The following is a 15,936-nucleotide window of genomic DNA, read 5'->3' on the forward strand; positions in this document are numbered from 1 at the left end:
GCTGGCTGAGCGAGCGGCTGGCTGAGCGAGCGACTGGCTGAGCGAGCGGCTGGCTGAGCGAGCGAGCGGCTGGCTGAGCGAGCGGCTGGCTGAGCGAGCGGCTGGCTGAGCGAGCGAGCGGCTGGCTGAGCGAGCGACGGAGCGAGGGGCTGGCCGACTCACGCCTGGGGGGCGCGGCGCGCTCACTGAGCACGCGGTAGACTTTGTAGGGGTGACTGATGTCGGCCTGGCCCCGGGTGGCCTCCTCCATGAAGTCGCGGCTCTTGTTCATGGCGCATCGGAGCCGCGTCTTCCACCCCGGCGGGTCGGGCTTGTCCACCCCGGCACGGAAACGGCCTTTGTGTTCCGCCCACGCCTGGAGGAGGAGGAGGAGGGGGGAGGAGGGAGGAGGAGGGAGGAGGAGGGAGGAGGAGGAGGAGGAGGAGGAGGGAGGAGGAGGAGGGGGAGGAGGAGGAGGGAGGAGGAGGAGGAGGAGGAGAAGGGGGGAGGAGGAGGAGGGAGGAGGAGGGAGGAGGAGGAGGGGGGAGGAGGAGGAGGGAGGAGGAGGAGGAGGAGGAGGAGGAGGAGGAGGAGGAGGAGGAGGAGGAGGAGGAGGAGGAGGAGGAGGAGGAGGAGGAGGAGGAAGAGGAGGAGTTCAGTATTAACTCAACTAAATATGTTCTATCTTGTTCAGGGCCAGCCTAGCTCTAATCTCAGAGAGAATAAGATTGCTCCGATTTGAACTTGATGATTCAGACAAGGTTCTCTTACAATCACACTTAGAATTAACAGGAATAATGTCCACATCTGATTGGGACCATGTCGATAACATGATAGTTACTTCAGCTACTTCAATGTCAACCAAATGTAAAGTTAACAAGATTGTCATCAATCAGAGTAACATGTTAACAAGATTGTCATCAATCAGAGTAGCATGTTAACAAGATTGTCATCAATGATAGTAACATGTTAACAAGATTGTCATCAATCAGAGTAACATGTTAACAAGATTCTCATCATAGTAAAATGTTAACAAGATTGTCATCAATCATAGTAACATGTTAACAAGATTGTCATCAATCATAGTAACATGTTAACAAGATTGTCATCAATCATAGTAGCATGTTAACAAGATTGTCATCAATCATAGTAGCATGTTAACAAGATAGTCATCAATCATAGTAACATGTTAACAAGATTGTCATCAATCAGAGTAACATGTTAACAAGATTGTCATCATAGTAACATGTTAACAAGATTGTCATCAATCATAGTACCATGTTAACAAGATTGTCATCAATCATAGTAACATGTTAACAAGATTGTCATCAATCATAGTAACATGTTAACAAGATTGTCATCAATCATAGTAACATGTTAACAAGATTGTCATCAATAATAGTAACATGTTAACAAGATTGTCATCAATCATAGTAACATGTTAACAAGATTGTCATCAATCATAGTAACGTGTTAACAAGATTGTCATCAATCAGAGTAACGTGTTAACAAGATTGTCATCAATCATAGTAACATGTTAACAAGATTGTCATCAATCAGAGTAACAGCCCAATTTCCGACAGCCTAAAATCGGTACTAGCTAAAGGGTTGAATTTCACAGTCACCCCTAAACACATCCCAGTGGATGATATAATATCCAGTGGATGATATAATCTCCCAGGTCGACGTAGCCCTCAAAGGCTTGGGACACATCCCGGCAGACGTGGCTAGATCTAAAATCGCTGCTATCCTCAAAAACGCTAGGAAACCCATTAGCAACATCAGTAAGGACGAGTGTTTTGAACTCTCAATTAAAAAAAACAGAGATGACATTGTCATCCTCTCAGCCGACAAGGGCAATGCCGCTGTCATCATGGATAAAACCACTTACAACAACAAAATTCAGGACCTTCTTAATGATGGCAGCTATACCAAAATCAACAGAGATCCCACCAACCGCCTAGCTACAAGAACCAACACTGTCATCACTCATTCCACTTCTCTTACCGATTCGTCCAAGCAGCTCTCTCTAAAACCTTCGGCTGCTAGACCGCCCAGATTTTATTGCCTTCCAAAGATCCACAAAGAAGCTACCCCGCTCTGTCCAATCGTCTCCACCATCAACTCGCCCACCTACAAACTGGCCCCATTTCTATCTGAGACCCTGCTTCCTTTTACGGGCAAGACCACCTCAGCAGTACTTAACTCAGCCCACTTGGTTTCTCTCATGAAGGACATCTCACTGTCTCCAGATTATTTGCTTATCAGTTTCGATGTAGTCTCCCTGTTCACCAAGGTACCTGTACCTGACAGCATTGCAATCATTGAAGACTTGGTCCAACAGGGACTGAATCCAGATGTACCAACTTTGGTAAGGCACTGCCTTACCAGCACTCACTTCACCTGGAATGGTACATTCTACGAACAAAATTAAGGTACCCCAATGGGTTCTCCCTTATCGCCAGTGGTAGCGAATGTTTTCATGGAGAAATTTGAGACAGATGCCTTCCAGACATCCACCCTACGTCCTTCCTTGTGGAAGAGATGCGTAGGTGACACGTTCGTCATTTGACCACATGGCCTGCCAGCACTGAACCAATTTCTCAACCACATCAATTCCATACACCCATCCATCAAATGCACCATGGAAAGGATGGCAAGCGACCATTCCTGGATGTTTTTCTCGAGAAGAGACCTGATGGCTCGTTGGGACACTCTGTCTACAGGAAAGCCACCCACACAGATGCCTATCTATAGCCTGACTCCCACCACCATCCAGCCCAGAAGAATTCCTTCATCAAAACACTACACAATAGGGCACATTGCATCTCCGACCAGCACCACCTAGCCAGTGAGTTGGAGCACGCACACCAAGCTCTCAGGATGATATTCTGACCATACCGTCCGCAAAGCTGTCTGCGCGACCATTCCTGGAAGTTTTTCTCGAGAAGAGACCTGATGGCTCGTTGGGACACTCTGTCTACAGGAAAGCCACCCACACAGATGCCTATCTATAGCCTGACTCCCACCACCATCCAGCCCAGAAGAATTCCTTCATCAAAACACTACACAATAGGGCACATTGCATCTCCGACCAGCACCACCTAGCCAGTGAGTTGGAGCACGCACACCAAGCTCTCAGGATGATATTCTGACCATACAATCCACAAAGCTGTCTGGCCAGCCATGGGGAGGCAACCATCTGAGGATCCAACCAATACCATCAAGATCCAGGTTCGTTTCAACACAGTACACAACATCCGTGATTTAATCCCATCTGTAAAGGATGTGATTCCTGACATGCAATACCCGGGTGTCTGCAAACTGAGTTGTGGCTGCGGCAGCAGTAACATTGGGGAAATGAAATGACATGTCTCGGACCGCGTTCGTGAACACAAGGCAGATCTGAAACACGGTAGGACCAATACCTCTGCCGTTACTGATCATTGTTTTAATGCTGTGGGCTCACACGAAATTGATTTTTCCAAAACGGAGGTACTCTGCAAACCTACCGGCTACCCTCAGAGATTTGTTCATGAAGCCATCCAGATGTATAAACACAGACACAACTTCAACCGAGAAGATGGGTACAAACTGAGCAATAATTGGACGGACGTTATTAACTAGGTAAAGTCTTAACTGACTGTGATGCTTCCATCCTACCTGTCTATGTCAGCTGTTATTTCCGACTCTCTGGGTCTCTCTCTCTCTGTGCATCTCTCTCTCCGATCTATACTCCAGTGACCTGTGCTCTACCGCAGGGTCCACTGTCTGCCCCTCCTCCCCCCCCCTACTCGCTCCCCCCGACTGTCGAGGCCGCCTCTATAACCTCGTGCCACGGCAGACCTCTCGCCTACTTCAGCAGTTTTGTATTGCTGTGGTTGTCCCACCTGATGACGGTCGCTTGTGTTGCGATCGAAACGTCACGTGATCTATTGTTTTTTTACCTGCGTGGCTTTACCGAAAGAACCAAAGAGTATGAATATGTTCTGTGTTACAGGTGAGGCCCACTGAGCTCTATGGGGCTTTATCAGAAGCGACCTGCCCATCACAAACGCCAGCAGCTCATCGTCACGTGGAAATGTCGAGCAGCAGCCAAACACTCTGAACGCGTTGCGGCGTGGATTCTAAATGTGGAGGGGGGGGAACCGGAGGACCCGGAGACAAATCCACGCAGTGACCACCATGGGGAGAGAGACGCAGACTCCACATAGACCTCCTGTAGACCAGGCGAGGTATTTAACATCTCCTAGCCACCGTGATGATGATGAGAGAGAGACGGAGACTCCACGTAGACCTCCTGTGTACCAGGCGAGGTAGTCAACATCTCCTAGCCACTGTGATGATGATGAGAGAAACGCAGACTCCACATAGACCTCCTGTAGACCAGGCGAGGTAGTCAACATCTCCTAGCAACTGTGATGATGATGAGAGAGACGCAGACTCCGCATAGACCTCCTGTATACCAGGCGAGGTAGTCAACATCTCATAACCACTGTGATGATGATGAGACACAGACTCCACATAGACCTCCTGTAGACCAGGCGAGGTAGTCAGCATCTCCTAGCCACCGTAATGATGATGAGACACAGACTCCACATAGACCTCCTGTATACCAGGCGAGGTATTTAACATCTCCTAGCCACCGTGATGATGATGAGAGAGACGCAGACTCCACATAGACCTCCTGTAGACCAGGCGAGGTAGTCAACATCTCCTAGCCACCGTGATGATGATGAGAGAGAGACGCAGACTCCGCATAGACCTCCTGTGTACCAGGCGAGGTAGTCAACATCTCATAGCCACCGTGGTGATGATGATGAGAGAGACGCAGACTCCGCATAGACCTCCTGTAGACCAGGCGAGGTAGTCAACATCTCCTAGCCACCGTGATGATGATGAGAGACGCAGACTCCACATAGACCTCCTGTAGACCAGGCGAGGTATTCAACATCTCATAGCCACCGTGATGATGATGAAAGAGACGCAGACTCCACATAGACCTCCTGTAGACCAGGCGAGGTAGTTAACATCTCCTAGCCACCGTGATGATGATGAGAGACGCAGACTCCACATAGACCTCCTGTAGACCAGGCGAGGTAGTCAACATCTCCTAGCCACCGTGATGATGATGAGAGAGAGAGAGACGCAGACTCCACATAGACCTCCTGTAGACCAGGCGAGGTAGTCAACATCTCCTAGCCACCGTGATGATGATGAGAGACGCAGACTCCACATAGACCTCCTGTAGACCAGGCGAGGTAGTCAACATCTCATAGCCACCGTGATGATGATGAGAGACGCAGACTCCGCATAGACCTCCTGTAGACCAGGCGAGGTAGTCAACATCTCCTAGCCACCGTGATGATGATGAGAGAGAGACACAGACTCCACATAGACCTCCTGTAGACCAGGCGAGGTAGTCAACATCTCCTAGCCACCGTGATGATGAGACGCAGACTCCACATAGACCTCCTGTAGACCAGGCGAGGTAGTTAACATCTCCTAGCCACCGTGATGATGATGATGAGAGACGCAGACTCCACATAGACCTCCTGTATACCAGGCGAGGTAGTTAACATCTCCTAGCCACCGTGATGATGATGATGAGAGACGCAGACTCCACACAGACCTCCTGTAGACCAGGCGAGGTAGTCAACATCTCATAGCCACCGTGATGATGATGAGAGACACAGACTCCACATAGACCTCCTGTAGACCAGGCGAGGTAGTCAACATCTCCTAGCCACCGTGATGATGATGAGAGAGAGACGCAGACTCCGCATAGACCTCCTGTGTACCAGGCGAGGTAGTCAACATCTCATAGCCACCGTGGTGATGATGATGAGAGAGACGCAGACTCCGCATAGACCTCCTGTAGACCAGGCGAGGTAGTCAACATCTCATAGCCACCATGATGATGATGAGAGACGCAGACTCCACATAGACCTCCTGTAGACTAGGCGAGGTAGTCAACATCTCATAGCCACCGTGATGATGATGAGAGACGCAGACTCCACATAGACCTCCTGTAGACCAGGCGAGGTAGTCAACATCTCCTAGCCACCGTGATGATGAGAGACGCAGACTCCACATAGACCTCCTGTAGACCAGGCGAGGTAGTTAACATCTCCTAGCCACCGTGATGATGATGAGAGAGACGCAGACTCCACATTGACCTCCTGTAGACCAGGCGAGGTAGTCAACATCTCCTAGCCACCGTGATGGTGATGAGAGAGACGCAGACTCCACATAGACCTCCTGTAGACCAGGCGAGGTAGTCAACATCTCCTAGCCACCGTAATGATGATGATAGACGCAGACTCCGCATAGACCTCCTGTAGACCAGGCGAGGTAGTTAACATCTCCTAGCCACCGCGATGATGATGATGAGAGAGATGCAGACTCCACATAGACCTCCTGTATACCAGGCGAGGTAGTCAACATCTCATAGCCACCGTGATTATAATGAGAGACACAGACTCCACATAGACCTCCTGTAGACCAGGCGAGGTATTTAACATCTCCTAGCCACCGTGATGATGATGAGAGAGACGCAGACTCCACATAGACCTCCTGTAGACCAGGCGAGGTAGTCAACATCTCCTAGCCACTGTGATGATGATGAGAGAGACGCAGACTCCACATAGGCCTCCTGTAGACCAGGCGAGGTAGTCAACATCTCCTAGCCACCGTGATGATGATGAGAGAGAGACGCAGACTCCGCATAGACCTCCTGTAGACCAGGCGAGGTAGTCAACATCTCCTAGCCACCGTGGTGATGATGATGATGAGAGAGACACAGACTCCAAATAGACCTCCTGTAGACCAGGCGAGGTAGTCAACATCTCATAGCCACCGTGGTGATGATGAGAGACACAGACTCCACATAGACCTCCTGTAGACCAGGCGAGGTAGTCAACATCTCCTAGCCACCGTGATGATGATGAGAGAGAGAGAGACGCAGACTCCACATAGACCTCCTGTAGACCAGGCGAGGTAGTCAACATCTCATAGCCACCGTGATGATGATGAGAGACGCAGACTCCACATAGACCTCCTGTAGACCAGGCGAGGTAGTCAACATCTCATAGCCACCGTGATGATGATGAGAGACGCAGACTCCACATAGACCTCCTGTAGACCAGGCGAGGTAGTCAACATCTCCTAGCCACCGTGATGATGATGAGAGAGAGACACAGACTCCACATAGACCTCCTGTAGACCAGGCGAGGTAGTCAACATCTCCTAGCCACCGTGATGATGAGAGACGCAGACTCCACATAGACCTCCTGTAGACCAGGCGAGGTAGTTAACATCTCCTAGCCACCGTGATGATGATGATGAGAGACGCAGACTCCACATAGACCTCCTGTATACCAGGCGAGGTAGTTAACATCTCCTAGCCACCGTGATGATGATGATGAGAGACGCAGACTCCACACAGACCTCCTGTAGACCAGGCGAGGTAGTCAACATCTCATAGCCACCGTGATGATGATGAGAGACACAGACTCCACATAGACCTCCTGTAGACCAGGCGAGGTAGTCAACATCTCCTAGCCACCGTGATGATGATGAGAGAGAGACGCAGACTCCGCATAGACCTCCTGTGTACCAGGCGAGGTAGTCAACATCTCATAGCCACCGTGGTGATGATGATGAGAGAGACGCAGACTCCGCATAGACCTCCTGTATACCAGGCGAGGTAGTCAACATCTCCTAGCCACCGTGATGATGATGAGAGACGCAGACTCCACATAGACCTCCTGTAGACCAGGCGAGGTATTCAACATCTCATAGCCACCGTGATGATGATGAAAGAGACGCAGACTCCACATAGACCTCCTGTAGACCAGGCGAGGTAGTTAACATCTCCTAGCCACCGTGATGATGATGAGAGACGCAGACTCCACATAGACCTCCTGTAGACCAGGTGAGGTAGTCAACATCTCCTAGCCACCGTGATGATGATGAGAGAGAGAGAGACGCAGACTCCACATAGACCTCCTGTAGACCAGGCGAGGTAGTCAACATCTCATAGCCACCGTGATGATGATGAGAGACGCAGACTCCACATAGACCTCCTGTAGACCAGGCGAGGTAGTCAACATCTCATAGCCACCGTGATGATGATGAGAGACGCAGACTCCACATAGACCTCCTGTAGACCAGGCGAGGTAGTCAACATCTCCTATCCACCGTGATGATGATGAGAGAGAGACACAGACTCCACATAGACCTCCTGTAGACCAGGCGAGGTAGTCAACATCTCCTAGCCACTGTGATGATGATGAGACACAGACTCCACATAGACCTCCTGTAGACCAGGCGAGGTAGTCAACATCTCATAGCCACTGTGATGATGATGATGAGAGTGACACAGACTCCACATAGACCTCCTGTAGACCAGGCGAGGTAGTCAACATCTCATAGCCACCGTGATGATGATGAGAGAGACGCAGACTCCACATAGACCTCCTGTAGACCAGGCGAGGTAGTCAACATCTCCTAGCCACCGTGATGATGATGATGAGAGAGAGACGCAGACTCCACATAGACCTCCTGTAGACCAGGCGAGGTAGTCAACATCTCATAACCACTGTGATGATGATGAGACACAGACTCCACATAGACCTCCTGTAGACCAGGCGAGGTAGTCAACATCTCCTAACCACCGTGATGATGATGAGAGAGAGACGCAGACTCCACATAGACCTCCTGTAGACCAGGCGAGGTAGTCAACATCTCCTAGCCACCGTGATGATGATGATGAGAGAGAGACGCAGACTCCACATAGACCTCCTGTAGACCAGGCGAGGTAGTCAACATCTCATAACCACTGTGATGATGATGACACACAGACTCCACATAGACCTCCTGTAGACCAGGCGAGGTAGTCAACATCTCCTAGCCACCGTGATGATGATGAGAGAGAGAGACGCAGACTCCACATAGACCTCCTGTAGACCAGGCGAGGTAGTCAACATCTCCTAGCCACTGTGATGATGATGAGAGAGAGACGCAGACTCCACATAGACCTCCTGTATACCAGGCGAGGTAGTCAACATCTCATAACCACCGTGATGATGATAGACGCAGACTCCGCATAGACCTCCTGTAGACCAGGCGAGGTAGTCAACATCTCCTAGCCACCGTGATGATGATGAGAGAGAGACGCAGACTCCACATAGACCTCCTGTAGACCAGGCGAGGTAGTCAACATCTCATAACCACTGTGATGATGATGAGACACAGACTCCACATAGACCTCCTGTAGACCAGGCGAGGTAGTCAACATCTCCTAGCCACCGTGATGATGATGAGAGAGAGACGCAGACTCCACATAGACCTCCTGTAGACCAGGCGAGGTAGTCAACATCTCATAACCACCGTGATGATGATAGACGCAGACTCCGCATAGACCTCCTGTAGACCAGGCGAGGTAGTCAACATCTCCTAGCCACCGTGATGATGATGAGAGAGAGACGCAGACTCCACATAGACCTCCTGTAGACCAGGCGAGGTAGTCAACATCTCCTAGCCACCGTGATGATGATGAGAGAGAGACACAGACTCCACATAGACCTCCTGTAGACCAGGCGAGGTAGTCAACATCTCCTAGCCACCGTGATGATGATGAGAGAGAGACACAGACTCCACATAGACCTCCTGTAGACCAGGCGAGGTAGTCAACATCTCCTAGCCACCGTGATGATGATGATGAGACACAGACTCCACATAGACCTCCTGTAGACCAGGCGAGGTAGTCAACATCTCCTAGCCACCGTGATGATGATGAGAGAGAGACACAGACTCCGCATAGACCTCCTGTAGACCAGGCGAGGTAGTCAACATCTCCTAGCCACCGTGGTGATGATGATGATGAGAGAGACACAGACTCCACATAGACCTCCTGTAGACCAGGCGAGGTAGTCAACATCTCCTAGCCACCGTGATGATGATGAGAGAGAGACGCAGACTCCACATAGACCTCCTGTAGACCAGGCGAGGTAGTCAACATCTCATAGCCACCGTGATGATGATGAGAGAGAGACGCAGACTCCACATAGACCTCCTGTAGACCAGGCGAGGTAGTCAACATTTCCTAGCCACCGTGATGATGATGATGATGAGAGACGCAGACTCCACATAGACCTCCTGTAGACCAGGCGAGGTAGTCAACATCTCCTAGCCACTGTGATGATGATGAGAGAGAGACGCAGACTCCACATAGACCTCCTGTATACCAGGCGAGGTAGTTAACATCTCCTAGCCACCGTGATGATGATGAGACACAGACTCCACATAGACCTCCTGTATACCAGGCGAGGTAGTCAACATCTCCTAGCCACTGTGATGATGATGAGAGACGCAGACTCCACATAGACCTCCTGTATACCAGGCGAGGTAGTCAACATCTCCTAGCCACCGTGATGATGATGAGAGAGAGACACAGACTCCACATAGACCTCCTGTAGACCAGGCGAGGTAGTCAACATCTCCTAGCCACTGTGATGATGATGAGAGAGAGATGCAGACTCCACATAGACCTCCTGTAGACCAGGCGAGGTAGTCAACATCTCCTAGCCACCGTGATGATGATGAGAGAGACGCAGACTCCACATAGACAGCAGCAGGCATCGTCAGGGTCGGGATGGAGCCCAGGCCGGCCACACCGGCCGTGGCCGTGCGGGGCCCCCCGGCCCCCCGGCCCCCCGGCCCCCGGCCCTCCTCACCCTGAAGAGGGCCGAGTCGGCGTCCGTGTAGTCGTGCTTGGACGCGTGCTTCCACGGCAGGCGGAAGAGCGAATGGCCGGTGCCCTCCTCCCAGCGCAGGCCGGGGTAGCGGCCGCTGTCCACCTGCTCCAGCAGCCACGCCTTGAGGCCCTTGCGGCCTCGCCTCGACGACGACGAGGAGGCGGAGGAGCAGGAGGCGGAGGAGCAGGAGGCGGAGGAGGCGGAGGAGGCGGAGGAGGCGGAGGCCCTCATGGTCACGCCACCGCCTTCGTCTCTCCCACTGGGCGGGGGGTGGGGGAGAGGTTCGCGATGCGCTCCGTGAGCGCTCGGCAATGGACTGCTTCAGTACGATATGGTACGGTACGTGGTACGTGATACGGTACGTGGTACGTGGTACGGTACGCGGTACGTGGTACGTGGTACGGTACGCGGTACGGTACGTGGTACGTGATACGGTACGTGGTACGTGGTATGGTACGCGGTACGGTACAGTACGTGGTACGGTACGTGGTACGGTACGCGGTACGGTACGTGGTACGGTACGTGGTATGGTACGTGGTACGGTACGTGGTACGGTATGGTACGTGGTACGTGGTATGGTACGTGGTACGGTACGTGGTATGGTACGCGGTACGGTACAGTACGTGGTACGGTACGTGGTACGGTACGCGGTACGGTATGGTACGGTACGTGGTACGTGGTACGGTACGTGGTACGTGGTATGGTACGTGGTACGGTACGTGGTATGGTACGCGGTACGGTACAGTACGTGGTACGGTACGTGGTACGGTACGCGGTACGGTACGCGGTATGGTACGTGGTACGGTACGTGGTACAGTACGTGGTACGGTACGGTACGTGGTACGGTACGTGGTACGGTACGCGGTACAGTACGCGGAATGGTACAGTACGGTACACGGCACGGTACATGGTACAGTACGGTACGCGGCACGGTACATGGTACAGTACGCGGAATGGTACAGTATGGTACGCGGCACGGTACATGGTACAGTACGGTACGCGGCACGGTACATGGTACAGTACGGTACGCGGCACGGTACATGGTACAGTACGGTACGCGGAATGGTACAGTACGGTACGCGGCACGGTACATGGTACAGTATGGTACGCGGCACGGTACATGGTACAGTACGGTACGCAGAATGGTACAGTACGGTACGCGGCACGGTACATGGTACGGTACGCGGAATGGTACAGTACGGTACGCGGCACGGTACGTGGTACAGTACGAGGAGCAATGCTCCATGGAGCGGCTGCCCGGGTGAGTCGCTCAGCGCGTTTCCCTTCACGACCACAGGCGGCGTTTCAGGCAACGGGCCTTCTTGAGGGCACGCAGTTCGAGGGTGGGGGTTTCCAAAGAATTGGACAATTGGCGCATCGTCACGGATTGTCGATTCACTGACGAAGAAACTGAACTGCCACCTGTCATCACCATCATCATCACCATCATGATCACCATCTTCATCATCATCATCACCATCATCATCTTCATCATCACCATCATCATCATCTTCATTATCACCATCATCACCATCATCATCACCATTATCATCATCATGATCATCACCATCATCACCATCATCACCATCTTCATCATCACCATCATCATCACCATCATCATCATCACCATCATCACCATCATCATCACCATCATCACCATCATCATCACCACCATCAGGCGAGGTAGTTAACATCTCCTAGCCACCGTGATGATGATGAGAGAGATGCAGACTCCACATAGACCTCCTGTACACCAGGCGAGGTAGTTAACATCTCATAGCCACCGTGATGATGATGATGAGAGAGAGATGCAGACTCCACATAGACCTCCTGTACACCGGGCGAAGTAGTCAACATCTCATAGCCACCGTGATGATGATGAGAGACGCAGACTCCACATAGACCTCCTGTATACCAGGCGAGGTAGTCAACATCTCATAGCCACTGTGATGATGATGAGAGAGAGACACAGACTCCACATAGACCTCCTGTGTACCAGGCGAGGTAGTCAACATCTCCTAGCCACTGTGATGATGATGAGAGAGACACAGACTCCACATAGACCTCCTGTAGACCAGGCGAGGTAGTCAACATCTCCTAGCCACCGTGATGATGATGAGAGAGACGCAGACCCCACATAGACCTCCTGTATACCAGGCGAGGTAGTGAACATCTCCTAGCCACTGTGATGATGATGAGAGAGAGACGCAGACTCCACATAGACCTCCTGTAGACCAGGCGAGGTAGTCAACATCTCCTAGCCACTGTGATGATGATGAGAGAGAGACGCAGACTTCACATATACCTCCTGTAGACCAGGCGAGGTAGTCAACATCTCATAGCCACTGTGATGATGATGAGAGAGAGACACAGACTCCACATAGACCTCCTGTAAACCAGGCGAGGTACTTAAAAGAAAATCAGCAGACTACCTGGTGGATCTCCTCACTGTTTCGAAGAGCAAAAGTGACCTAAGGCTCATTACCAGCTTCACATTCCTCATTGCCGTACAAATACTTTTTGGAAGGGCCTTTTATATTGATGCCACCAGGGTCTGGAATGCTATTGCCAATAAACTGCTGTACACCCCTAGCTGCCACTGCTATTCAGTATGGCCTGAAATCCAATGTATCGTTCCGGATGACCGCTGAAAAAGTGAGATCTTGAGTTTTGATTTTAGTGTGTTGATCTTTAAAGGTGCATTGAAAAAATGTTGATTCTGCTACTGATACTCCTGCTGTTATGGACTCATGCAGCCAATCATGGCTGTAGATATCGTTTATTGTTAAATTTGAATCACAGTTCCTATGATCACTGTTACATTGTTTTTTTATAGTTTTATTTTGGTGAATTTGAAAACGTTTTGGTTAAGCCATGTTTGTTTGTTGTAGTACAGAGTTAGCCTGATAACTTGAATCTACATCGTCTTATGGGTGTTATTGTTTGACTTGCATCCCACTGGGATTTTTGCACACAGCGTTAATATACGGTGCTTTTTCTCGAAGACTTTGCTGTTTTTTTCCTGGATCTTTCTGTTGCGGGTAGTCACTTTAAGACAAGGCCATAGCCATGGAGTCAAGATTGGGGGGGGCCCAAATCTTCCAGGGCCCCCCCCCCCCCCCAGAAAACAATCCGCAACCCTTCCTCTTGCTCACGACGACACTCACCGTGAATGAAAGCCCACGGTAATAAAACTGCTTGCACGTTCATCAGTGCAACGCTAATAAGGCAAATACATCTATACACTCCACTATACGAATATGCAATGAATGAAAGCTACCACAAACATGACGAATGCAGCGCACCATAAATGATTGACACTTGACCGAGGCTTTCATGACAAATATAACTTTAATTAAGACATTCGCGTGAGTTCAAATCGCCCGTGGGCGTAACTGCTGGACGCTGGGGTGAATGTGTGGCTAATTCACTTTCCAAATAGTTGATTGATTAGCGGGCAGTGTAGCGGTTAGCGCGCTGCGCTATGAACTTGGTGACTCGGGTTCGATTCCCGCTCACGGCCAACACCAGTGACGATTATCTGAACCGGTCCTGGGCCTCCCCTAGGTCGACTCAGCCTCAAATGAGTACCTGGTGCGGTGCATACAAACATTGCCACTGGGGAGAGTAAGGCGGTCGGGCGTGGTGCTGGCCACCCACCCCCTCGTGTACCGTTCCGGCCTTCAAAGGTGCTCGCTAACAGCACTTGCCCCTACAGTCTGTTAAGACTATACGGGGGATCTTTATCTTTGTAGGTGTGTGCGTAGGTGTGTGCGTAGGTGTGTGCGTAGGTGTGTGCGTAGGTGTGTGCGTAGGTGTGTGCGTAGGTGTAGTGTGTGTGTGTAGGTGCGTGTGTGTGTACCACCTGCAGTGGAGATTCTCTTGAGACGTCGCCTCTCTCGCCTCGTGCGTTCAGTGCTGGGCAGAGTGAGAGCGTGAGTCTGTGTGTAGTGTGTATATATAGTGGGTGGGTGTGTATATATAGTGTGGGTGTGTAGTGTGTGGGTGTGTGAGACTCTGTGTGTGTGTGAGATGTGTGTGTGAGACTCTGTGTGTGTGTGACACTCTGTGTGTGTGTGACACCCTGTGTCTCTGTGTGTGTGTTTGTGTGTGGCTCTGTGTGTGTGACACTGTGTGTGTGTGTCTCTGTGTGTGTGTGTGACACTCTCTGTGTGTGTGACAACCTGTGTGTCTCTGTGTGTGTCTCTGTGTGTGGCTCTGTGTGTGTGGCTCTGTGTGTGTGACACTGTGTGTGTGACACTGTGTGTGTGTCACTCTCTGTGTGTGACACTGTGCGTGTCTCTGTGTATGTGTGTGTCTCTGTGTGGGTGTCTCTCTGTGTGTGTATCTCTATGTGGGGAGCGGTAGTGTAGTGGTTAGCGCACTGCGCTACGAACCCGGCGACCCGGGTTCGATTCCCGCTCACGGCCAACACCAGTGACGATTATCTGAACCGGTCCCGGGCCTCCCCTAGGTCGACTCAGCCTCAAATGAGTACCTGGTGCGGTGTGTAAACATCGCCACTGGGGAGACAAAGGCGGTCGGGCGTGGTGCTGGCCACCCACCCCCTCGTGTACCGTTCCGGCCTACATAGGTGCTCGCTAACAGCACTTGCCCCTACAGTCTGTTAAGGCTATACGGGGGATCTTTGTTTGTCTTTGTCTTTGTTGTGTCACTCTCTGTGTGTGACACTGTGCGTGTCTCTGTCTCTGTGTGGGTGTCTCTCTGTGTGTGTGACACTCTGTGTGTGTGTCACTCTGTGTGTGTCTGTGTGTGTGTCTGTGAGAAACTCTGTGTCTGTGTGTGTGTCTCTGTGTGTCTGTGTGAAACTCTGTGTCTGTGTGAAACTCTGTGTCTGTGTGTGTGTCTCTGTGTGTCTGTGTGAAACTCTGTGTCTGTGTGTGTGTCTCTGTGTGTCTGTGTGAAACTCTGTGTCTGTGTGTGTGTCTGTGTGTGTCTGTGTGAAAATCTGTGTCTGTGTGTGTGTCTGTGTGAAAATCTGTGTCTGTGTGTGTGTCTCTGTGTGTCTGTGTGAAACTCTGTGTCTGTGTGTGTGTCTCTGTGTGTCTGTGTGAAACTCTGTGTCTGTGTGTGTGTCTGTGTCTCTGTGTGTCTGTGTGAAACTCTGTGTCTGTGTGTGTGTCTGTGTGAAAATCTGTGTCTGTGTGTGTGTCTCTGTGTGTCTGTGTGAAACTCT

At 51.1% G+C, this 15,936-nt stretch overlaps 1 protein-coding gene across 3 annotated transcripts in view; it reads right to left on the reverse strand.

Annotated features, from left to right (window-relative positions):
• LOC116957060 (uncharacterized) overlaps nt 1-15,106 on the reverse strand; it is a 33,430-nt gene extending 18,324 nt beyond the window's left edge. For 2 of the 3 annotated variants that reach the window (XM_076054991.1, XM_076054992.1), the window contains exons 1-3: nt 14,605-15,104; nt 10,719-10,998; nt 163-355 (exon numbers count right to left, since the gene is read on the reverse strand). In XM_076054991.1, coding sequence (XP_075911106.1) covers nt 163-355; nt 10,719-10,970 — 445 coding nt within the window. In that variant the 5' untranslated portion in view covers nt 10,971-10,998; nt 14,605-15,104. Of the gene's footprint in view, nt 1-162; nt 356-10,718; nt 10,999-14,604 lie in introns of all 3 variants that reach the window. The other variant, XM_076054993.1, reaches the window with a different exon arrangement.
• Nucleotides 15,107-15,936: the final 830 nt, after the last annotated feature.

The sequence above is a fragment of the Petromyzon marinus genome, chromosome 69 (genome assembly GCF_048934315.1).
Source record: "Petromyzon marinus isolate PM22_M1 ecotype Great Lakes invasive population chromosome 69, UKy_Petmar_22M1.pri1.0, whole genome shotgun sequence".
NCBI classification, from domain to species: Eukaryota; Metazoa; Chordata; class Hyperoartia; order Petromyzontiformes; family Petromyzontidae; genus Petromyzon; species Petromyzon marinus.